Below are 25,125 nucleotides of genomic sequence, written 5' to 3'. Positions count from 1 at the left end.
TAGCTTCACTGAAGCAAGAAATATTTGGAAATTGTACATCTTGGTTTCTTGACAAATGCCATAATGACTACTATCATAATAGCTCCAAGAAGTATTTCAAATAGAAAGTTAAATCACCAATTTAAGAAAAGTTTGTCAGTGGTTTGAAGTGATGGTTTACAGAATTGAAACTCAAACTGACAAGTTAGAAGACATTATACATGCTCTACTAAAACACTGACAAATCTTTTGAAATAGTTTATTATTTTGGAAAAATGTCTCGAAGGAAATTGCCTACATGTCAGAAGCATTTTGAAGCATTCAATGATTAAATCAAAACACTTTCTAATATATATATACTCTGCCTCAATCCATCAAATGGATCAGCAACTTACACAACCAGTCAAACTGGTCTTGTCTTTACGAGGTGTATTGGATTTTGTAATCAAAGAAAACAAGATAATTTCAAGAGAAACATCAAAAGTGCTTTATTCAAAGTAATATCCATCACAAACTACACATTTCCCTCATCTTTCAGTAATTTGTGGATAACATCCCAATAGAATTTTTCTTATTTTTAGAGACCCAATTTTCTACTTCTTCATGTTTTGAAGTGCTGCTCAGAAAGTGTGTGTGCTATCTATCAGAACACGTGGTCATCTGAAGGAGCAAGGCCTGGTGAATTAAAAAATGGGGTTCTTCAAAAAGCTACCTCACCATTTTAAGTTCCTAACCGGGTAGTAATGCCTGAAGTATACAAGTTCTTTAGCAAAGGGTTTATCTGTCCCTTAAGCAAAAACGGTTTTCATGCACATAGGTTAACACACCTTTGAAATGCCTCTCTTCACACCCACAGAACTGAAACCACCCTCCAGGGACACCCAATCTTGTTCACTCCGCTGTGACCCAACCCCACCTTCCCGCAGTGCTCCCAGCGAGCCCTTCTTAATTCCAAAGCATCAAGCCGAGCAGCACTTTTCTCAGTCCTTGGAGATCTTGCTTCCAGGTGTCTTCTGTTTGACTCAAAGGAACATTTATAAAACTTCTCCACAGGTCTAGACATTCTTATGTCGACACAATAGGAGTTATTTTTACTAGAGGCCCAGTGGATGAAATTCATCCAAGAATACGCTTCCCTCCTCCGGCTGCACCCACCTCCCTCCGGCACCGAGGCCAGGGCTTCCCGTGCAGCCTCGGTTTCGTCTAGAACACCTGTGTCAAACACAAGGCCCTCAGGCCAAATCCGTCCCGCCAGGCCTTGCAATGTGGCCCGCACCACGCTGTCATCACTGCACTCCGCTGCGTTTCCATCACAATGACAGTTTATGACTGTTCAGTAAACCATTCGGCCTGCGATTTAGGCTGGATTTTAGATTTTGGCCCCTTCTCTGATTGAGTTCGACACCCCTAGTCTAGAAGATCATCCAGAAGGATATCCTGTCTAATTAGCATATTATGCTTTTATTATTATAGATAGATAGTTTTGGAGGCTAGAGTTCCCGGATGAAGGGCAGGGTCAGCAGGGCTGGTTTCTTCTGAGGCCTCTCTCCTTGGCTTGCAGAAGGCTGCTTTCTCGCTATGTCCTCAAGGCATCTGTAATGTCTCTGTGTCCAAATGTCTTCTATAAGGATACCACCTCAGATTAAAGACCACCCTAACAGCCTCACTTTAACGTGATCATCCCTTTAAAGGCCCTGACCCTAAGTCAGTCATATACTGAGGTACTGGAATCAGTGCTTCGACACAGGAATTATGGGGAGGGAGGGAAAGAAGGTACATAATTCATCCCATAACAGTCAATAGTTGCAAACAACTAACAGCAAGCCTAACTTAAGTAAAACAAGAATTTATTGGAAATACTGATCACAGAATCTAAGGAATCCTGGAAATCTTAGGAAATCCAGGATCTTGGGAAGCCTGGGACATCAGGCTAAGAGAACAAAAGCAGCGAGGGGTAACAGGAAACACTGCGATTAAAGCAAAGGCCTACCAGCACTGGATGGGTAACGCACACATTCTTCTAATGACCTGAAAACTGAACCATTACTGGTCGTTTCATCCCTTTGAGGTTCAAGGCCTTAGGCTCAGGTGGCAATGGTGTAGCCATAGTTTAACATTTCAATTAAGCAATAAAGGTTATGTATTCTACAGATTCTCAGCATGTACAGCCAACTCTGTCTTCCTAGAGTATGTAAATAAAGTCCTGTTTTAACCAGAGGCCGTTGCACAAAGATTCATGCAAAAGGCCTTCCTTCCACTGGCTGCCAGCACCCGTTTTCTGCAGGCACCTGGGACCAAGTCTTAGCTCTGCCAGGCCTTCAGTCTTATCCATTCCAACCAGAGCGCCACTCCTGTAGCTCCCTCCACACCCTGCTCTCCCCCTCATAGCAGGCATTCCGCCCCCCCCTGCTCCACATGTGCAAATTAACCCACCTTGGTTGTTGGGTTAATTTGTGTACTCACTACTGATTGGCTGTGGGTGTCTCGGAGGTACAGTCAATTTGCCTATTTCTTTTATAGTAGTGTAGATACATTTTTTTTTATATTTTTATTGATTTCAGAGAGGAAGGGAAAGGGAGAGAGATAGAAACATCATTGATGAGAGGGACTCATTGGTCAGCCGCCTCCCACATGCTTCCCCCCCCCCCCCCACCCCCCCGGGATGGAGCCCACAACCCAGGCATGTGCCCCTGGCTGGAATCGAACCCAGGATTCTGACACTCTATCCACTGAGCCACACCAGCCAGGGCAGTGTAGATACTGCTGAGAGCCGCCTGCAGTGGGGGAAAAGGGCTGATAAGGGCCAGCTGTGAAGGCCCACCGGTGTCCTCTATAAAATCGCTGTAAATGTACAAATTCCTGTTTGGAGAGAGAGAGAGCACCCAAGCAATGTCAGGCCAGAAGCAGAAGCAAAGGTCGGAGGTAGAAGGGAGTTAAGAACTATGAAACAGGCAACTATTAGGAGATTCCAGATTCTCTGTAATCTCCCTTTAGTTGTTCCTGTGACTCACCAGTTTCATGATAATGACTACCAATAAAACTTATAAAAAAGGGGGAGGAGCAAAGTATATCTTTGGCAGCACTAAAAAGAGGAAGTTAAAGCAAACACATCCCGCCCTTACAGGAAGTCTTAAAGGAGAGGATCCCCAAAGAATCCACTGGATTATAGTACTGAATAGAGGGAAGCAGGCTGGGTCTCTCTGACCTCAGGGAAGAACAACTACAACAATAACGAAAGATTAAAAAAGTAAATAAGTAAAAAAAGAAAAGGATGCCCATCAACCTAGCCTGGATGAAGTTTTTGTATTTTTTTAACTTCAGAGAGGAAAGGAAAGGGAGAAACACCAACTATGTGAGAGAACGAGAGAGAATCACTGCGTGGCTGTCTCCTGCATGCACACCCTACCATGGGGATCGAGTCCACAACCCAGGCATGTGCCCTTGACTGGAATTGAACCTGGGACCCTTCAGTCTGCAAGTCGATGCTCTGTCCACTGAGCCAAACCAGCCAGGGCAAAGTAAAGTTCTTATGTAGACACAGATATAGAGATAGCGACACACACACACACTTAGGATTCTTTGGCATTATCTTATGTACATAACTAAGCATACAATCAATTGTACTCATGCTCCATATGCAAATAGATGAAAAAGATTAAAAACTTTCTAGAAAGGCGAGTCTTGACTCCACCATGCTTCCTAACAGAAAGTTTAAAATAATCAAAAACAACAGCCAAGCAGTGCACGTTTTAAAAGATGGCATTTCGGTGTGTGTGAATACAAAGGGGCCCCTCACTCATCGAGTATCTATTTCCTAACAGGACCTGCTTCTGTGACGTTAGTGATGGGCCTCTGAAGTCAGACCGCCCGAGTTCAGTGGCTAACACAGTGGTCTGCAAACTCATTAGTCCACAGAGACAAATATCAACAGTACAATGATTGAAATTCCTTTGGAGAGCCACATTTTTTAAACTTAAACTCCTTCTAACGCCACTTCTTCCAAATAGACTCGCCCAGGCCGTGGTATTTTGTGGAAGAGCCACACTCAAGGGGCCCAGGTGGCTTGAGAGCCGCAGTTTGCCGACCACGGGTCTAACGTAACTTGGGGTGCAGTTCTTCCTTCTGGGTTTCCTCTCATCAGATGCAGAGAGCGAGGGCGCCTGCCTCCGTCGCTGTGGAGCTAAGTGCACAGTGCTGTGGGCAGGTCGGTGCTGGACTCAGCACGCACTGGGCGAAGACTGCAAGATGTGCTCTTCACCCTCAGACCAGGCTGGCTGACTTTCAGGTAACACGGGGGATGCTGGGAAGCTGCAGGCGCTTTCCAAAAACCTAAAAGTAATCTGAGAATTTGTCAAAGGAACTCAAATGCCACCACCTCTGAGCGACCACCCCCAGCACGCTCCACATAAAAGCGAGCTTTTTGTTTATCTCCTCACGTGATGTGGACACCTTCTGCGGAGCTGTTTAGCTCCCTTTTTGCATTCTTCAACTCTTGTGATTTGCTTGGTATTTTCTTGTATGTTTTTATCTCTTTATTAAAATTCTCACTTTGTTCATGCGTTGTTCTCCTGACCTCAGTGATTCTGTATTAATCACCTGTCTCCATTTCATTCATCTGTTACTGGAGTTTTAGCTTGTTCTTTTGCCGGAATACACTAGTATCCTTCTCGGCAGTGGAATTCATCCCATCAAAAAGGCAAAAAGCAAAGAATGGAAAATAGTAAAGGTGGCTTAAGAGACTTAGTACCACATACGCATAATACAGGTCCCCACAGGAGAGAAAGGGGTAAACCTCAATAAATGAAATTCGTGAAAACGCCCGATATTGGAGAAGAAAAAAACATCCAAATAAGACCATTCCATAGAGAAGCACACCAAGACACATTACAATTATTATAATTATATTGGCAAAAGTTAAAGACCGGGGGAGGGGGAATTAACCAAAGAACTGACAGGTCTGTAAGCATAACCCATGGGCACAGACCACAGTGAGGTGAAGGCCTGGGGTGAGGGTGGAGAGGGGGTCAATGGGATAAGAAAAAAAGGGGGGGGGCATCTGTAATACTCTCAACAATAAAGATAAAATGAACATTTTATTTTTCTTCAAAACCTTCCGCAGGACCTGGCCCGCCGGCCGGCCCCGCCCACCCGGGCACCAGCAGGTACCTGGGCACCGGCCATCCCCGCAGCCCCGGGTGCGGAGGAAGCCCGAGGGGGTGGCCCCAAGGGGAGGTGCGGGGATGACCCCGCGGGGTGCGGAGGCGGCCCGGGGGCCACTCAGGACGGGGGCGGCCCAGGCGACCAACCCCTCCGCCGCTGACCGAGGCGAAGACGGACCGAGGGGTGACCCGTCCCCAGCGGAAGGGAACGCGCACGGGGGAGGACTCGCTCACCGAGCTTCCGCCCCAGGCGCGCCGCCGTCCCGGAAGTGGGGCGCGTCGTCCTTCTCCCTCGTCCAATCCCGACGCACGCCGGGCCCGCCGCGGCCAAGGCGCATGCGCACGTCCGCTTCCGGGCGCCGGCCCTCCCTCACTCCCTCCCACAATGCTCTGCGGCGCCGACCTGTCGCAAAGGCCGCGTCACGGCGGCGAGCGAGCGCCTCGCTTTACGTGCGGCGCGGCGGCGGCGGCGGCGACGGCGGCCCGCGTCTCCCCCTCCTGCGGCGCGCGGGGCCGGGTCCCCGCACGGTGTCCAGCTGCGCCCCAGCCCGGCCGGTGCCACCGCCTCCGCCATGCCCCCCAAGAAGCAGGCGCAGGCCGGGGGCAGCAAGAAAGCGGAGCAGAAGAAGAAGGAGAAGATCATCGAGGTGTGTGCGCCCCTCCCCCACCCGCGCCGGCCCAGGGGGGCCGCCTCCGGTCCCGGCGCCGGGCGCGGCCGGGCCGCGCGTCCCCCGCCCCGCTCGGCCCGCCGCCCCGGTCCTGCCCCCGAGGCCTCGCCGTGGAGACGGGCGCCCCCGCCCCGGCCTCCGCCTCCGCCTCGGCCCACCTCGGGCGAGCGGCGCCTCCCGCCGCCCTCCGGGGGGAACGGGCTTCGGGCTGGTGTGCAGGAGACACGCCGGCCCTGCCCGGCCCGACGCGGAGGGAGGCCGGCCCTGCCCGCGCCCCGCGCCCTTCCCGTGGCCCAGAACCGGGGCCTCTCCCGGGCCCACGGGGCCTGCTGCGAGGCGGTTCCCGTTCCCGCCGAACGGCTTCGGGCCCGTGCGGGGCGGGCCTCCCGGGGCGCCGGGGGCCGCGTGCGTTTGGAGTCAGGGGAGCCGCGACGCTGGGACCGCGGGGGTCCGGGTCCGCAGCGCCCGTGCGCGCGGCCTGTGCGGGTCAGGGCCTGGCCCCGCCGCCCTGGGGCCCAGGGACCCGGGGGACGCCCTGCAGTGGGTGGCGTTTGTCTCGCGGAGAGATTCCTGGAAAGAGTCCGCACCCCAAAGGATGTCTCTGCCGGGGCTCCTCCTCACCGTTAAAACAAGTCTCTCCGTGGTTTGGGTGTCACTGGGGAAAGCCGGGGCCTTTTCTTCTTCTTTTGCTTAAAACATATCCGAGTGGCGGAGAGCCTTTTGCAGGGTAACTGTAGTCCCTTCTTGTCGGAACGTGACCAGAATGCTTTTCCGGAGCCTGAAATGAGGCGTTTGTAAGTGATTTTTTTGTTTTTAATAAGTTCTGCCGATGTGATTTAATTAGCATGTTTATGATGGCCACGTCCCAAATCTGCTGCGGCATCTGTATTTTTTATTTTTTATTTTGAGTATGTGTTGGTGTATGTGTGTGCGCGCAGAGAGAGGAAGGGAGAGGGATAGAAACACAAATGATGAGAGAATCACTGACGGGCTGCCTCCTGCAGGCCCCACACTGGGGCTGGAGCCCACAGCCCAGCAGGTGCCCGGCTGGGCATCAGCCCGTGACCTCCGGGGTCTGAGCCACGCGGCGGGCACCTGTGTGCTCCCTGCCTGCTTGTTCCCGGAGGACTCAGCCCGGCCGGGCACTGGGGCGCCCCGGGGAGCTGCTCTGAGGGTCACAGGGCTGAGTACCCCGGCATTCAGGAGTCCTTGGCGGAGTTTGCATGGCCTGGTCGGCCGTGATGCCAAGCAGAGCTCCCTTGTCAGAGGGGAAGCGGCCTGAGCCAGAAGCAGGATCACCGGGAGGGAAGGGGGCTTGGTTTAAAAAAAAAACACGAATTCACTTCTGGGTGCTGGGCTCTCAGGCCCCCCTTCTCTTAGAGTGACTCCCTGTTTCTAAACTCCTTGTGTTCAAACGACCGAGTCAAACACATACAGTTTCTTTCCTAACCTAACTTTTGGGATCTTACCTCCCTGTTTTTTTCTTAACCGTGATTGGGGGTTGATTGCACCTCTTCCCCCCTCACGTTCCCCTTCTCCCAAATCCAGGTAATGTTTAGGTAAGGTCTGTCCTAAACCAGGAAAAGGGAGAGAGCTCTTTTCCAGAGGAGGTGCCGGTATCCAGAGCCACCCTGTGGTATCAGAAAGTTGTCTACCAGCTGGCGGGTGACCTAACCAGGAGTTTCTGGACGTGGATTTTCAACGTGGAAACAACAAGGAGGTGGCGTGGAGCCAAATACACCCTCGTTGCATCACCTGTCGCTTAAGAGTTAACACCTGGTGCCTGGCCCTGTTCTCGGTATTTGGGGAATGGAGGGAAGAGAAGCCAGGTGTCTTACACAGCACATTTCTTTCTCGGGGTTAGCATTATCACCTGAGGACGCAGGCACAGGATGAGCAGCTGCCGAGGTGAGATGGCCAGCGGCAGGCGAGGATTCAGAGCCAGCACGGCTGCTCCGGAGTCCGAGCGGTTCGCCTCTGTGCTGTGTTTCCTCTGGTGGTAAACCTTGTCACCCGGCCATCCCAGGCGAGTGTGAGACCCACTTTACAATAAGAAAACTGGCAAAGAAGGCCATTTGCTTAGTTCTGTTTGGGAAGAGAATGTGAGCCGTCTGACTTCGTAGCTTCTGCTCTTAAAGCAGGGGTGGAATAAGGCCATTTGGATATTGATAACATCCTTGCACCATAGAGAATTATTAACTTAAAAATGTTTGGTCAGACGTTGCATTAACTCACCCTGATGCCTTGGCAGGGCCAGACCCAGTGATTTCAGGGGCCTTCTCCAGCCCAGGGCCGACGTTCCCGCTCTTACTTACAGCGTCACGCTGGACAGCCTGCCCTTATTAACAGCCAGAGGCCCGGGGCACAGATTGTGTGCAAGAGCAGCTGCAGGCACCGGCTTCCCCCGGCGCTTCCCTCACAGCCCGGCTTCATCCAATCTAATTAGCATATTACACGCTTTTATTATAGACGAGGTCCAACGCATGAAAATCGTGTACTGGAGAGGGAGTCCCTCGGCCTGACCTGTGCCCTCCCACAGTGCAGGACCTCTCGGAGATGTCCACCTGCTGGCTTAGGCCCACCCCATCGCTCTCGCAGTCCGTGCTCTCTCAGCCCAGGGCCCCTCGCTTCTTACCCCCGGCCTGTAGCGGAAGCAGAGAGGCTCCCACCGCTGCTGCACTCCACCAGCCATGAGCCCAGCTGCTGGCTGAGCAATGCTCCCCTGTGGGAGTGCACTGCCACCAGGGGCAGTTCCTACATTGAGCGTCTGCCCCTGGTGGTCAGTGTGTGTCATAGCAACCAGTCATTCTGCTGGTTGGTCTGTGTGCATATTAGGGTTTTATTATATAGGATTCTGTAGGAGGTTACTTCAAAAGAATTGGACATTTTTAAGTTTCAGTAGCTACGATTACAGAGTGTGATCTATATAATAAAGAGCTGATATGCAAATGGTCTGAGGCCTTCACTTCAAATGGTAGGTAAGGACCCATCAGCAGGAGCTGCGTGTGCAGCAGGCGCAGGTGGGCAGGACTGGCAGCATCAGGGACTTGTGTGAGGCTCACGTCCCTGCCCCCAGCACCACCTGGGGGCGTGAGGCTCTTGGAGACCCACCTCTTTGGGGTGATGGGTCACAGGACTGGGGACCCTGAGTGCATGAATTTCGTACACCGGGCCACTAGTGATAGTATAAGGTTGCTAAGAGGATTCAGTGAAGCATGTGTCCAGGAGTTTATTTTTATGACTGCTAGGTAAATAAGTGCCCCCTCTCTCTCTGAAAGAAAGAATTTCTGCCCTAGAGAGTTCCAAGAACAAGACTTATCTCTAGACGGGATAGTCATGTGCCCACACGGGGCCACAGAAAGCACTTCCTGCTGTGGGCTGCTGTCCTGGGTGCTGCTTTCCCTCGGCCAGTCCCTGCAAGGACCACTGGACTCCCGTCTCCTGTGTCAGCCTCCCTGGCTCTGCTCTGCAGCCTGGTTTGCTGCTCCCCGCGGGCGCCGTGTGTGCAGATGCCGTCGTACTTTGGTCCTGGTGATTCTCTCTCCAGGATCTCCTCCCTGGTCCCCCAGCGAGAGAGGGCTCGCTGTTGTAGACGGGAAGCGTGGCACTCACACCTGATGGACAGGCTAAGGAAATGCAGAACGTTGTGAAGGTTGGAAGAAAAATGGTTCAGTCATTGCGCTTGGGGCCACCCTAGTCATTGTGCCCTGTCTTAGCTTATACACCTGCAGAGACTGCACTCTGAGATTCCAAGTAGAAGTGAATTTGTGTGTGTGTGGTGGGGGGGGGGGGGGGGGTGCTGTTCAGCCCCTTGTAGTCCTGAAGCACAGGCTGGTACACACGTGCAGTGGCTTCTGCATGTTTCTGTGCTACATACTTATTACATATGAACAGGTAAAACCAAAGTTTGATTAGAGCCTTGCACATAGTGAGCGTTCCATAGTAGATACCACTATTCCTTTTAATAGTTTTCCCAAGTGACTATGTTAATGTTCCAGATGTAAGGAACATGTTGCTTTTTAGTTAGGAATGCTCAATTTTACTATTTCCATTTTAGCAACAACTAGGTATGAATACTTCTCAGTGGTTTGAGTTCTTTAAATGTAATTGTTTTGAGAGGACAACCACCAAAAAGAAAAACAGTCTAGAACTTAATGTATCTTCTTATGAAGTATTTCCAAAAAATGTGTTCAGAACAGTCCATAGTTCTTCAGTCCTGTGAGGAAAATGCACCAGAGGCAGAGCAGGTTTGAAATTGCTGCCTGCTTCTCCCCTCGGAAGGCTCTCGCTGTCTGTGCTGAGAATGAGCAGCCCTATTAGCCAAGCGTTTCCTGGACGTACTGAGGGCTCCTCACTCCAGTAGCAGCTCTGCGTTCGCTGTAGCGAGGAAAGCGCGCCATGGGCGCAGGTGGCAGGGGGTGGCTGCACCCCTACTGGTGGAGGAGTCCAGGTGGCCTCTGAGTCGCATGGTGTCTTGCCTTGATGTTTAGTGTTTTCTCTGTGAAGAGCATAAGAGAGACTATGTTTCCTGCCCACAGGAAAGAATGGTTTCCGATGTGACTGGAAAAGTAGGTAAGAAATTACTATAAATGGCTAAGGTATTTTACATCCTCTTTTCATTTAGGACAAGACTTTTGGTCTAAAGAACAAGAAGGGAGCAAAGCAGCAGAAGTTTATCAAGGCTGTCACTCATCAGGTTAAGTTCGGTCAGCAGAATCCACGCCAGGTACAGAATGTAAACATCTGGTTTTCTTCCCTCACAGCTGAAGGTGTTTGGTGGTATGTTTGCGACCACAGTCCTCCTGGACAGACCTGCATCGGTGCAGGTTGCTCAGCAGTCTCTCAGTCCCCCTCGAGCCATTCTGTGACGGCTCTCACTTCGTCTGAGCCACACTGGCTATGCATGCTCGTCCTTCACTGCTCACAGTGACCACTCGGTGTCCACGGAGAGGCCCTTTCTGACTAAGCAGTTCTGCAGGGAGTGTCCTGTGTGTGTGTTCTCACAGGCACATGTGCTTCTCTCTGTGGCGTGGTGTGTTTGGAGGCATATTTCTAGATGAAGGGAAATGGATTCCAGCTTTAATAAATGTGCTTGGTCCTTTCCACAGAGATGGCAGCACTTCAGCTTTCCACTGGCAGTGCATGAGTTATAGGAACTAAAGATTTTTTAAAGTAACTGTCACAAGATTTAGCAGTTTTGTTTCCTAGTTTAACCACACCGTTTAACATACACTGAGAGGCATTGTAAAACTGATGTTAATGTTAGTGTTACAGTCACTGGGCAGTGAAAACAACTATATGAAATCAAATGTTTATGTTATACCTGGGAATATTATAGGTAGCACAGAGTGAAGCTGAAAAGAAATTAAAGAAAGATGACAAGAAGAAAGAATTGCAAGAGCTAAATGAGCTGTTCAAACCTGTAGTTGCTGCTCAAAAAATAAGTAAAGGTAAACTTTACATTTCAGAAGTATTGTTTTTATCAAATGTGGTTCATGTTTGAAACTCTTAATTTGTTTTGATTTATGTTCAGATCATAAGCTGATTGTATCTGCTATGAAAATGATACTCTGTCATTATCTAACATGACTTTCTCACAATTCCTTTACGTATGTGCACAGCTGTGTCATTGTACAATATTTACTCCGGCCATTAGCCCCCCAACTTAAGGCAAAATTAATGGTTTAGTTGCCTTGTAGCCTCCAGTCTTCGATAGTATCCGAGGCAAACCTAGGGTTCTCTAAACAGAGCCCACACTCTTGGCAGTATACCTCCTCTTAGATTCTCTTTGGCTCCTGCCTCATTAACTGCAGCTGGACACGTGATATGGAGTAACTTATGTGTGTATGGTTCCCCATCCTGTGCCCCTTTGTTGTTTTTGTTTGGTTGGTTTTGTTTTTGTTTTTTGTAATAAAAGAAACAAAAGTGTATATAAAATTCAATAGAAGAACTTGAGAAAAATGTCGTAGGAACCCCCCATAAGTGGTGTTTTCCTCTCACCCCGGTGAGTAGGAAATGACAAGTTAACAGAGCAGTTTATCTCACCTAGAAGCTGTGCCTTAGGACCTGCAGAGCGAATTACGCCTCCGTGTACCGTTTGCACAGGTGCCGACCCCAAGTCTGTGGTGTGCGCCTTCTTCAAGCAAGGGCAGTGCACCAAGGGGGACAAGTGCAAGTTCTCCCACGACCTCACCCTGGAGAGGAAGGGCGAGAAGCGCAGTGTGTACATCGATGCCAGAGATGAAGAGCTTGAGAAAGGTACTTTTAAAAACGTTTTCCTAAACATCAGTGTCTCTGGGTTTGTAATCACTAAGAATATTTAGTAACTTGAGTATTTTGGTATTAGTAGACTGTAAAGAATAACTTGTGTTTTGTTTGTTTTCATAAAATCGGAATTTATTGCATGATGCCCTTGGATTAAGCAAATGAAGATGATTAAAAACCAGTTACTTCTTTTGGATGTGTCTCGGCTTTTCTTACAGTACTGCCTTCTCATTGGCCTGCCTGCTTAAGGTTTGGGTGAACAGTCTCACCCATTGATGCTTACCTTTGGTGTCTGAAGGTGCTGTCAGACAGCCTCCTGTGCACGGAGACGGCAGTGTGTGTGGGAGCAGCAGATACAGACACAGTGCTAGTCTCCCTCTCCTTCCCTTAGATACCATGGAGAACTGGGATGAGAAAAAGCTGGAAGAAGTGGTGAACAAGAAGCACGGTGAGGCGGAAAAGAAAAAGCCCAAAACGCAAATAGTATGTTCTTTTCTTGAATTGAGCGGACTTACCTTTAGGGACAGTCTTGTGGCAGGCGTTTGCGCTGTTTGGGGCTGTGTTAAAGGGGGGGGGGGGGGGGGAGCTTTGTTTGGGGAATGGACACGTGTAGGCTACAGAGTTCAATTCTTGTTCAGAAGTCCCAGCCTCGGTCCTGGTCTTCTCACGTAACTGAGTTTATAGGAGGGGCCTTGCCAGCGGGGAAAAGCAGTGTGTTCGGGCGCTTAGAGCATGCCCTTTACTGAAAAGCACAGCCAGCAAGCTGGGCGGCGCTCCACTCGCCTGAGAGCTCGAGGGGCCCGAGGGGGCGCCCTCTGGTCAGAGCCCCGCTGCTGACTGGTGCAGAGGAGTGTCCGGCCCCTGTGACCGCCTTCCCGGCTCTCCAGCAGCACCTGCCCTTGACCTTGCCGGCCAGGGCTGTGGGCTCGTTCCTGCTTTGGGAGTGAAACGGCCCTTTTTCCTTCCTCTGCCTCCCTCCTTAGGTTGTAGCCATTGGCTCTCAAGTGTCCTGGGAGGGGGCGTGGGGGTGGATTGCCCGCACTCTTTGGCCTTGTTTTAACTTTCCTGTCTCAGTTTCCCTAGTCCAGTGTTTTTCAACCTTTTTTGGGCAAAGGCACACTTGTTTCATGAGAAAAATCACGAGGCACACCACCATTAGAAAATGTTAAAAAATTTAACTCTGTGCCTATATTGACTATATATAAAGTAATTCTCTTGAATAGGAATCAAATAAACACAAATAAAGTATTTTATAATTACTTTATTATGAAATATTAAGTAAACAAAGTAGTGAAAAATTATAAAATTCTTGTCTTGTCTGCACCTACGGCACACCAGGCAACATCTCGCGGCACACTAGTGTGCCGCGGAACAGCGGTTGAAAAACGCTGCCCTGGTCGTCCTGCCCGGGAATTCTGTAACAATTTTACTTGGACCTGTTGTATTTGTTCAGGAGAGAAATACATATCTGTGAATTTTTCCTCCTTATTTGTAAAGTTTATGACCTGAGGCTTCCGTACAGTTGCATCTTGCACCCATTTATGTTCCCTTTTTAATTCATTTGAGAGAGAAACATCAATCAGTTGCCTTCCCCACTTGCCCTGACTAGGAATCAAACCTGCAACCATTTGGCACATGGGACAATGCTCCAGCCCAATGAGCCACACTGGCCAGGGCCCATTTGTGTTTTAAGGGTCACTGTGCTGTGTGTTCCTTTTGTACCTTGCTCCCTCCTAAGATCTAAGAAAGTCCCTATAATTTCACTTAATTCAAATCGTGCTTATGTCATTGCTGCATGGGATTGGTTTTTAGGTCAAACCAAAGCAAAATCATTGGTTTTATTTCTTATAGCAGTTATATTTTCTCTGATTTAAAAATCAGACTTCAGATTACATTTACAAAGGCTAAATGGAGCAAGTCCTTTTGTATAATACAGAATTTACAACACTGTCAAAGAGAGAGTTTTATCTGGGTCCTCTTTGAAGAGCAGTCACTGTTAAGTATTTTAAGGTTAACTCATATGTGCATTTCTGCACACAGGGTGCTCTGCAGAGTGGCAGCCTAAGGCTGTAAGAATGTACTTGTTCTGTGTGCTTCAGCATTGACCTTGGAAATGGACTGTACTGAGCTGCTGCTTGTGAATACTGTTGTCTCTTAGGTGTGCAAGCATTTCCTTGACGCTATCGAAAACAACAAATATGGCTGGTTCTGGGTGTGCCCCGGAGGGGGCGATAATTGTATGTATCGCCATGCACTTCCTCCTGGATTCGTGTTGAAAAAAGATAAAAAGAAAGAAGAGAAAGAAGATGAAATTTCATTAGAAGATCTCATTGAAAGAGAGGTAACTAGTATCTTTTCCACCATAAAAAGAAAAGGCAGTATTTATTATGAAATTTTAATACTTACCACTTGGGGGCAACAGCATGTTGTTATGAAAGGGAAAAATAGGATCTTCCCCTGAAGTTGCCTTTTTAAGTTTCTTTATATGTAGATCTAGCCATAATCCTAAGCCAATTAAGACATGAATTTATGATTATGAAATGATTTTTATGTACTAGCCACTGAATTGCCAGATAAGTTGTTTCCATAAGATTGATACACTAGTTTTATCAGTTCATTACAACGCTTAGTCAGTGTTCACATTGATGAACCTGAGAGGGAAGTGGAGAGGTGGGAAAAGGTTAGCCAGAGAACTGACACATTTACCTGCACGGCTGTGGACGCCCAGGAGTGTGGTAAGGCCTGGGCGGGCGGAGGGGCGCCTCTGTAATACCGGCAGTCATGAGTGTGAGTGTGTGTGTGTGTGTTTTTCTTAATGAAGAGACAGAATGGGGGATTCAGACGGTTGAACTTGAGGTGTTTGATGTTCCCCGATGACTTTCTTCTCACCATTTTGCTAACCGTTCCCGCTGTGTGGGAGGAGGCTCCAGGGGAAGAGGGCTGATTGAGGACACGCCAGCGGCCGCTCTGGCTCCACAGCAGTCAGTCTGGGTTACCCATACAGCTCTGCGTGTGACAGACCTGTGGAGATGACATCGTACACTGTGTCTCTTACCGCCTCTGGGTAGCCTACACTGTGTGACTTCTAGTATTGGGGGACACACACCTGTTCCTAAGTGGACATGCTGCTGGTGTCTCCGCTGGAGGTGACGCGGTGACAGGAAGCGCAGACCGGAGTCGGGGTGCAGGAGTGTGTGTCTTGGTTCCCCCACGTTGGGGTGCAGCCTTCGGGAGAGGCCCGTCGGCGTGGTGGGGACTGTCTGGCGGCGTCCAGAGGGGTATGTTCCGGGGAGTTGCTAGTTGGTGGCCTGAGGAGCAGGCGGCATCTTTGCTGGCTCGCCGCCTCCTGAGGAGCACGAAGGACCAGGCATGCTGGCCCTGCCGCGGTGCTCTCCACCGTTATTGCTTTCAGCATTGACTTCCTTAAGCTCCTCATGGCAAGTTCACTCGCCTTCGTTTCACCAAGACCCTCGTTCAGTGCGGAGTGAAAGTAACCGTTTCACATGGACCGTCTCCGGAGCCGCCGGGCAGAGGCTTCCTCGCCAGAGAGAAGCATCGGGCGGTGTGGGCGGGCGGGCGGGCGGAGGGGCAGTGACTCCTCTCTCCACAGCGCGCCGCCCTGGGTCCAAACGTCACCAAGATCACGCTAGAGTCTTTCCTCGCCTGGAAGAAGAGGAAGAGACAAGAGAAGATTGACAAGCTGGAGCAGGACATGGAGCGAAGGAAAGCCGACTTCAAGGCGGGGAAGGCCTTGGTGGTATGTTCTCAGGGCCCAGGCGACTCCTCCTCCTGTCGTTTACCCCAGTGCCAGGCGAGAGCCGTCCCTGCGGGGCTAGAGCCGGCACCAGAGTGTTTGCAGCGGCCTGAGTCCCTGTCTTTGTGTCCGAGCAGATCAGTGGTCGCGAGGTGTTTGAATTCCGGCCTGAGCTGGTTGACGATGACGACGAGGAAGCAGACGATACCCGCTACACGCAGGCAGCAGGCGGGGATGAGGTAAGAGGCCGCGGGCACCCTCTCGCGGACTGCGAGGATGGAGTGACAGTGGAGCCGGGGATAGGAGTGCCCCCTCCGGGCTCCGCTCCGCTCCTGACTCGCCTGGGAATCGCGTCCTCCGTCTCCCCCCCATCTCTGTGGGGCAGGCGCACTCTCCAAGATGCTCGTGAGAATCCCAGGAGCCAGGAAGTATATTTCCTTCCCAGGACGAGGGAGGTGCCTGCTGTATAGTCCAGTGCTTGGATGTTAGCTGGGAGAAGTATGTGTTGTACTCTCCTCTAAAGAAAAGGGGACTTTGTTTAATATTTTTATTAAAAGGAAATCATGAGACAGAAATACTAACTGAAAAATGTAGTCCAGGCTGGTGTCTCAGTTGGTTGGAGCGTCATCCTGGACACCAAAAGGTTGCAGGTTCAATTCCTGGTCATGGTGTGTGTAGACAAGAACTGGTGTTTCCTCCTTCCTCTCTGAAAAGGGGGAGAAATGCATAAAAGAAAAAGTATAAATTAAAAACCAGTGCAGAGTGGGAAGCAGGAGGCAATAGCACACTCATTTGATTGTAGGCAAGCTTAGTAATAGCAGAGAGCTGACTATTTTGTATGTTTATAAAATTCTGGCTTGCAGTTGAAAGATAAAAATATCGTTTTCTGTGTGTAAGAGTATGATGTCAGAGGAAGTAGCTTTAAATATGGCATTGCTGTTTTTTTAAGAAGTTTTAAAAGTAAAGTTTGACAGTAAATCATTTGTTTTCATTTGACCCAGTAATGACTGTTTCGTTAAGGTAAAGACAGTAAGTGATGGAAAGCGTTCTTACACTCCCTGTCTGTCCTGTCCTTGTAAAGGTGGATGACTCCGTGAGCGTCAATGACATAGATCTAAGCCTGTACATCCCGAGAGATGTGGAGGAGACGGGCATCACCGTGGCCAGTTTGGAGCGATTCAGCACGTACTCGTCCGACAAGGATGGTGAGTGTGCCAACGCGGTGACTGAACCAGGAAGCTGCCCGAAGGGGCTAGACCGGGCCTGACCGCCCTAGGTGCCCACAGGCACCGACTGGTAGTGTGAGCGTGTGGTTGGGCCGATGGTAGCAGCCCTGGGGGAGAGGAGGCTGCAGAAGTGTGCGTGAACCGAAGCAGAAGACACAGGAATGAGTTTGGCCTCGTGTGGGACGGACCTCCAGAGGCGGAGGTTTTGGTGTCAGCAGCGGCCCTTGGCCCTGGCTGGGTGCCTTCCTAGGTTAGAGCCTCGTCTGCACACACAAAGGCTGGGGCTCCAATTCCCCGTCACAGCACGTAGGGGAGGCAGCCCGTCAGTCTCCCCTCCTCTCTGAAACCAGTGAACACGGCCTGGAGCGAGGATTTGTTTAAAAGGAAAGGAAAAATGTAGGTAGCATTGGGGGCTCTCCCTCTTGGGAACACAGCGCGCCTTTCCACCCTGCTCCTTCCCTCTCCCCCCTCCCAGCTCCAAGGCCCCTTTTCTTCTGTGACTTGTCCCCACAGCCCCGCTGGCTCTCGTCTGCCTCTAGTGTCCTAAGCGAAGTGTCTGGAGCTAGAGGGGAGAGCAGCATTGCTGACGCTGTGTAGACACGGGGAGGAAGTGGTTAGAAAGGCGTTGAGCTGAGTGAGGGAAGTGCCAGGTGCGGCAGCAGGACGAGGACCTCTGGAGCACAGCATGGGGTTAGGGAGTTTCAGGGAGTCGGGGGGCTGCTGGGGAATGGCTCCTCAGTTGCCGTTCGGGAGGGGCTGTAGGAAGAGGTCCCTGCAGTGGTGAGGGGAAGGACGGGCATGGTCGGGCTGGGCTCTTGGGTGCGAGGAAGCCAGGGCATCTGCAGGCCATGCACGGAGAGGGCCGGGAGAGGAGGAGGAGACGGGACAAAAGCTAGAAGCACAAACAAAAGGCGTTCAGCGCAGAGGACGAGGAGGCGGGTCGGTGTCGGGGGCCGTCAGCCGTCCTCTCCTCACCCGAAGGAGCCCTGGGGGGCCTGGAGAGGGGAAGGGCTGGCCGGGTGCTGTGAGTGGAAAAGGAGCGGGATGCTTACCAAGGCGGAAGGCGAGAGAAGGCTGACGCCGTAAGGAAGGCCAGTGTGACGTGGGGAGCTGGCTGTCCTCCCGGGACCTGAGCCTGCTGCCAGCAGGTGCCTGGAGGCCGGTCCGTGGCAAGGGCTTCGAAGGTCATGACCCCAAGGCGTGGTTGTGGGGTTCCTGCAGCCTGTGGGTCCAAGCCGGGCCATTGCGCGGTGTCAGGTCGGGGTCGGTGTGGGTGTTGGTGTTGGTGTGGGTGTGGGTGTTGCTGAGCAAGGCTGGGCCACGTTCTTGGTTCGCAGGTGAGGACGGGTGGGGTTTCCAGCGTTGCCATCGGTGGTTTGCTGCGCAAAGCAAAGCCAAGTGGCCACGTACGTCAGATATATGTTGTTACAAAGACGTGTTATGTGGGTGTGGCCTGTGAAACCTAGCTGCTGGGCCGTGGAGGAGCAGAGTTGTGGGGGATAACCTTGCCTCCGAGCAGGCAGAGGGGCCGGTGCAGCACGCCCAGCGCAGCTCGGCTTGCGGCTCCTGCTGTGGTTCCTGCTGGCATGGCCGCAGGATGGCGGGGGCAGTGCAGTCCCTCTGACTGTCAGGCACTAACAGGGCGGGGTTTTCACGCATTGCCATTGCTGTTTTTAGAAAACAAACTGAGCGAAGCCTCTGGCGGCCAGGCTGAGAACGGCGAGAGGAGCGACGCGGAGGAGGACCTCGGCGGGGAGGGCCAGGAGAACGGCGTCTGCGTGGCGGTGCCCGTGGACGAGAACCTCTTCACCGGGGAGGACCTGGACGAGCTGGAGGAGGAGCTGAGCACGCTGGACCTGGAGGAGTGACCGCCGCCCGCGGACTCCGCCCGCCCAGCATGAGTTCAAACGGACCACATCCATTCCTTCCACCGGGAGTCTGGGTGTCCGCCCCGCCTGCTCTCCAGGGCTCGCGGCCTCCAGGAGACTCCTCCCTCGTCTTCCCTCCGCGGCTCAGCCCCAGGAGTGCAGGTAGCGAGGGCGGTCCTCGGGACAGAGGCCGTCCTGGTCACTGCACTCGGGGCGTTGTCCTGCTCCCGCGTCCGCTGTCCTTGGCATGTGTCACTGCAGGACACGGTGCAGGGAGGCCCTTTATTTAATGCCGTCTCGTGGTTCTGTCCTCTTGTGTTTATGTGTTAAGACCGCCTGGAGCCTGCGCTGTGCCGACTCCTGCGGCAGCGGCAGCGCAGACTCCGTGGTGTGTTTGGACAAGTAGGTGGACCTTTAACGTGAAACTTCTTTAACCTGACCCGCCAGCTGCAGTGCCCCGTGGTGAACTGTTCTCGTCGTCTCCCTCTTCTTTTTGCCAATAAAGTTGTAAATAAAGACCATTGTACATCAAACCCACCCTGGGCTTGTTTTTTAAGTTTTCTGGAGAGATGGCTAGGTGTTTCTAGCTGGAGGGTGTTAACGGGATAGCTTTGCCCTGGCCTGTCCCCGCTCTCGGTGCTGCGCGCAGAGCTGAGGACCGGCCCTGCTGCTGCAGCTGAGGTAGCTGAGGCGCGGCCCGGAGCCTCGAGGACTCTGCCCGACCCCATCTGAGTGAGCTGGGGAGGTGGGGGGGTGCATGCTGGGTTTGATTATTGTAAAGGGGGTCAACAAACCCCCAAAACTCTGGGCCGAGAGCCTTTGACCTGGAGGCCCCCTGAAACATTAGGGTAATATTCAAATGGCACGAGGTGCTGATGACATCTTTAGTTCTAGTTATGTATTACTTTTACTCGTGTCTTTTCAGATGCAGGCATTTCTGTTATTTGCAAATACAAGTGGGTGCGTCGGGTGGCCAGGCCTAGTCCCGTTTCTGCTTAAACCTATGCACTAGCTTCCTCGTCTGCATGGAGACTTAGGGTGCTCTGAGTGTGAAGCTGAGGACAGGATTGGGAGTCTCGGTAAATGGCGATGTCAGAGGCAGAAAAACTGCTGCGGCTCAGTTCTGCCATTCCCACTTTGAAATGTGGCACCTGCGCTTTACTTCCCACCCACGGGCAGCACCTGGAGTACTTCTGTGTAAAAGACTGCTCAGTTCTGGCCTGTATCTGTGAAGATTGTTCCCTTTCTGTGAAAAAGTTTCAGATGTTATTTATTGCATTTTAATAATAAAGTGTTCTTAAATACCGAATGAGCTTATATCTAAAGCTGAGCTATACCCAGCCACGCCTTTTTCCTGTTTTGAAACCGTCTAAAACTTTTCCTAAGAATCGGCTCATAAAAGTTAGAATCCATTTACTGTAGACCTTAAATTGTATGGGGTTTTTTAATGTATATAAAGTAGGCCTGTGTAAATCAAAGCATGCTAAAGGATTTTTGGTGTTTAAATTTCAAGTATCAATACCTTTCAGCAAGCATGTGAATGCTGTATATGCTCGGAATGCAAAAGCATTTTAATCTGAGAAAATCAAGATGGAAAAATAAATCTACCTCTAAATAACATAGGCCCCTATATTATTAATACCGTAGGTCTGAAATTGGCTCTTTGTTTTTAAACATCACTTTCAAGTAGTTTTTCTTACAAATGGCTCTTTTATGTACTCCCCATTGTTAACCCAGTGGATCTCTGTAACCCATTCTCAGCTTCGTTTGAAAGGGTTTGTGGCTTAGAAGTCCAGAAGCCAAGCTGTACGCCTCCCACAGGAGGGGAGCTGGCCTTGCACTTGCTTCCGTGTCGTCAGTAACCAGGCATTTCCCCGTGCGGACTGGGCGTCTGGTCTGGACCACATCACCTGCCCTGCTGTCTCGCACTCACAGACAGGTACGGCTCAGCACAGCCCCACGTCTGCCAACATCTTCCTCATCAAAGTGAACTACAATTTTTTCTTTTTTTTTTAATGAAGGGGTTTTATTTTTATTTGATTCTTCTTTTAAATTTCTTTATTGGTTAAGGTACTACATATGTGTCCTTATCCCCAATTAACCACCCCCTATTCCCTAAATTTTTTATTTTTGCACAACCAGTTTATATGATACTCTAAGCCCGCCATGGGGGCACTGACAGTGAAGGTGTATGATTGTACCATATGTTTTTGTCGCCTGAATGAGATCAGTAACCATTAATTGGTTTAGAATGGGGTAGGAATAAAACCCCGGATACACACCACGTTTTTTGTTGTTTTTTATTTTATTGATTTTTTACAGAGAGGAAGAGAGAGTTAGAAACATCGATGAGAGAGAATTGTCGATCAGCTGCCTCTTGCACACCCCCTACTGGGGATGTGCCCTTGACCAGAATCAAACCCAGAACCTTTCAGTCCACAAGCCAAAGCTCTAGCCACTGAGCCAAACCGGTTTCGGCTACACACACCGTTTATGTATAAGCACATTTCAGAGAAATACAAAATGAAATAAGATGAACATTTCTTGGAGAAGACCAGATACTACTTTTGTTCAGAAAAATAGTATATCTTCAAAACAGTATTTTTTAAATGTTTGCAGAGTATTCAGATCTTCAAAAGATGATTTTCGAATCATTTCTGGAAATTTTAGTTAAGAGAAACAATATGAGAAGAATATAAAGAATAAGTAATTATCACCTAACCCACACCCCTCCAAAATGCCCCTCAGAAAACAAACAGCAGCACTGGAACTGAGGCTTTCCTGAGTAGGTTTAGCTAGGAGCATTTTAAAATTAAGAGGTGTGCTAAACACAGTAAAACCAATCATCTTGGGCTTCACTAATTCACTCGTTTTCATTAGAAATTGCACCTGATCACACTTAATGGACAGTTTATTTGACGTGAAATAAATGAAAACGTGGATTCCTCCAGGTTTTGCTAACGGGAGGGATCCCAGCTCGTTCTTCCTGGCAGAAGGGCCTGGTGCGAGTCTTCAGAAGCCTGCTCCTCTTTTCATCTTCGCTTCCCTTTGATAGCGAGGATCAGAGGACCCAGTGCAGACCAGCTGTCGGGACTCGTCCCGCAGTGAGCACAAAGCCTAGGGCCCCAACAGAGCCAAGGGCTTCGAGGCGTGGCGCTCGCTCCAGCTGCTGACAGGCCCCTTCTTGTTCCGGCCTCTTTCTACCTGATGGATGGTGTGCACAGGAGCTGGCTTCTGGCTTGTGAACCGGGAAGGGGTGCCACTGTGAGAGACAGACAGCGTGTGGGGATTTGCTGTGCCAAGGCTGTCAGAGAGACTTTCCTGTGCCGTGGTTTTGCGTAAGAGACATCTTTCAGTTGAGCTTTGTAAAATGAGTTATTTAAAAAGGATTCAGTAAGCCAAGTTCCAAAGAGGTAGGGTGACAGAACTGTCTGAATTAGTTTCTCTGATTAAACTGCTGGGTCGGCCAGTAGTCGAGCATCGACCTGTGAACCAGGAGGTCACAGTGCCATCCTCGGTCAGGGCACACGCCCGAGTTGAGGGCTTGATCCCCAGGGTGGGGCGTGTAGGAGGCAGCCAATCAGTGATTTCATCACTGATGTTTCTATCGCTCCCTCTCTTCCTCTCTGAAATCCATAAATAAGATTTGCAAATACATTCTGTCATTCCATAGGTTGTCTTTTCACTGTGCTGATTGCTTCCTTTGATGTGAAAAATGTTTGTTTGCTATAATCCCACTCGTCTATTTCTGCTTTCGTTGCCTGTACTTTGGTTTTATTTTAAGGAATTATTGTCCTCGCTGGTTTGGCTCAGTGGATAGAGTGACAACCTGTGGATTGAAGGGTCCTGGTTTGGATTCCAGTCAGGGCACATCCAAGGTTGTGGGATCGATCCCCAGTAGGGAGTGTGCAAGAGGCAGCCGATCCATGATTCTCTCATTGATGCTACCCCCCCCCCTTCCTCTTTCCCTTCCTCTCTGAAATCAATAAAAATACATCTTTTTTTAAAAAAAAATTATTGCCAAATCTATTGTCCTGAAGTTTTTCTCCTGTGTTTCAGAAGTTATAGTTTTAGTCTTTCATCCATGTCGAGTTCATTTTCTATATGGTGAAAGATACTCTCTGTTCACTTAGTGCACTAAGTCAGTGGTCAGCAAACTCATTAGCCAAATGAGTTTAAGTTTAAACTTAAACTCAGTAGCCAAAAAAGGTGTGATCAGCATGACGTTTAAAAAAGGTGGCTCTCAAAAGAAATTTTGACAGTTGTACTGTGATATTGGCTCTGTTCACTGTGCACTTGGTTCCCAGCCGTCATGCTGATCACACCTTTTCCTCGCGTCGGCCTGTGAGCTGAGCACATCATCCCCCGTTTCAGAGGTGAGTGAGTCCCCGAGGGTTAAAATGCCCCAAGGTCGCATGGCCAGCATCAGGGCTGCATCCAGCCTCGGTCTCAAGGGCATTGCCGTCTGAATAGCTCTTTATTCCCAGGCTCGGCGAGTGCAGGGGAGGCTGCTGTGGCCGCCAATGGGAGCGCCGCGGCTGTGACCTCACAGGGCAGCACACCCCCACCCCGCACTGACCCGGCTCAGACACAGCGGGGCCTTCAGAACGAGTGTGAGCCGGGACCCCAGTGACAGTGCGGTGATGCTGCGAACACACAGAGCAGCGCTGGCCGTCCAGTGAGTCCGTTTGATGGGCTCGTTGCTCAGTGTGACGCCGACCTCACCGTGGCCCTGAACCTTCCTCGTCAGAACGACCCAAACAGCCCCCCCCCCCGACAGCGTGCCGTTGTCACACGCGGCATTTCCCGTGCCGCCACCTGTGTGAGGCTGGTCCTGCGTCACGGACAACGGTGGCTGCAGTCCTTCCCGGGTCCTTTCAGGAGGAAGGACCCGGTGACCCCTGCCGGTGGGTGCCGTGTCTGCTTAGCAGAGACCTGAGTCAGTCCGACGTGGAGGGGGAAGCAGTAAGGCTCCACTTCCTCGTCTCTCTGTTAAGCATCAGCCTTTCACTTATTCAGCAAACACTGTGCAGTACTCTGTGCAAGCTCCGTGGTGGCCCTGGGTCTCAGGGCTGAAGTTAACGCCAGCAAGCCCCGTGCCCACGAGGCCCCGGTCTGATTTCAGTGCAGTGCAACATGCGTGTGCGTGCGCCAGAGCGCACACGGGAGGGTGGCATCTCAGGGAGGCCCGAGCTGCTGGTCACAACCCGTTACCTAAATCCTGGCGTGCAGAGGCAAAGCAGACGGGACGATGACAGAAAGTGGCTGAGAGATGTCTGATGTTTCGGTTGAAATGGTTCTAAGGCCTGAGGAAGCCACAATTCAGATTCAGGGCCCTCAAGACTCCAAAGCAAGCTTTCACAGTCCAATAGCAGTGTTCACAGCACACGCCTGCCCGAGCTGGTTCAGCTCTGGATGGAGCATCTGCCCAGGGACAGAAGGGTCCCAGGCGCACACACCTGGGTTGTGTGCAGGAGGCAACCAATCGATGTGTCTCTCTCACGTTGTTTCTCTCTGTCCGTCCCTCTTTTCCACTCTAAAAATCAGTGGAAAAATATCCTCGGGTGAGGATTAACAACCAAAAAAGTACAGGAGTAAGCTAGGCTTGGCATGATTTTTTTAAATGATCAAATCCTTGGATTCTTCAAAGCCTCTGAATGACATAAGTCCGTGGTCGGCAAACTGCGGCTCGAGAGCCACATTTGGCTCTTTGGTCCCTGGAGTGTGGCTCTTCTACAAAATACCACGGCCTGGGCGAGACTGTTTTGAAGAGGTGGCGTTGGAAGAAGTGTAAGTTTAAAAAAGTTGGCTCTCAAAAGAAATTTCGACAGTTGTACTGTTGACATTGGCTCTGTTGGCTAATGAGTTTGCTGACCACTGACTTAAGTGAAGGAGGATCTGGCCGTTCCTTGAGGCTGGGAGGCGAGCGTGGAAGCCCTGAGTGGGAGGTGGCAGGTGGCAGGTGGCTGGTGCAGGGCCCGTGCAGTACCTACGAGAGCCCGCCTCGCCACCAGCCCCCCGCTCAGCCCGCCACGCCCTGGAGGCCTGAGAGTGAGCAGAGGGCGATGTTCGGAGACCAGTGTTGTCAAACCCAGAGGGGGGCTGCGTTAGTTCTAGTGACGATGCTGGGCCATCACAGGGGCCTGATTTGGACCCCCAGACGCTGCAGACCTCCCCACCAGCTCCCTCTGTTCCTAATGAGCAGAA

The 25,125-nt window shown here is 50.9% G+C and overlaps 1 protein-coding gene and 1 long non-coding RNA gene across 2 annotated transcripts; both read left to right on the top strand.

The window, feature by feature from the left end:
- Positions 1-259: 259 nt before the first annotated feature.
- LOC118713993 lies at positions 260-22,036 on the top strand. Its single transcript, XR_004986458.2, has 3 exons — positions 260-516; positions 5,000-5,002; positions 22,024-22,036. It is a non-coding gene; the product is annotated as an uncharacterized LOC118713993 (long non-coding RNA).
- On the top strand, positions 5,574-19,454 carry ZC3H15 (zinc finger CCCH-type containing 15). Its single transcript, XM_036428833.2, has 10 exons — positions 5,574-5,785; positions 10,431-10,532; positions 11,145-11,256; positions 11,912-12,064; positions 12,462-12,553; positions 14,229-14,411; positions 15,681-15,827; positions 15,962-16,063; positions 16,906-17,029; positions 18,728-19,454. Exons 1-10 carry the CDS (start codon positions 5,711-5,713, stop codon positions 18,916-18,918), a joined length of 1,281 nt encoding a protein of 426 aa, XP_036284726.1. The 5' UTR covers positions 5,574-5,710; the 3' UTR covers positions 18,919-19,454.
- Positions 22,037-25,125: the final 3,089 nt, after the last annotated feature.

The sequence above is a fragment of the Pipistrellus kuhlii genome, unplaced genomic scaffold (genome assembly GCF_014108245.1).
Source record: "Pipistrellus kuhlii isolate mPipKuh1 unplaced genomic scaffold, mPipKuh1.p scaffold_m20_p_92, whole genome shotgun sequence".
NCBI classification, from domain to species: domain Eukaryota; kingdom Metazoa; phylum Chordata; class Mammalia; order Chiroptera; family Vespertilionidae; genus Pipistrellus; species Pipistrellus kuhlii.
The sequence above is the reverse complement of the archived record's forward strand: the minus strand, read 5'-3'. Positions and strand labels throughout refer to the sequence as shown.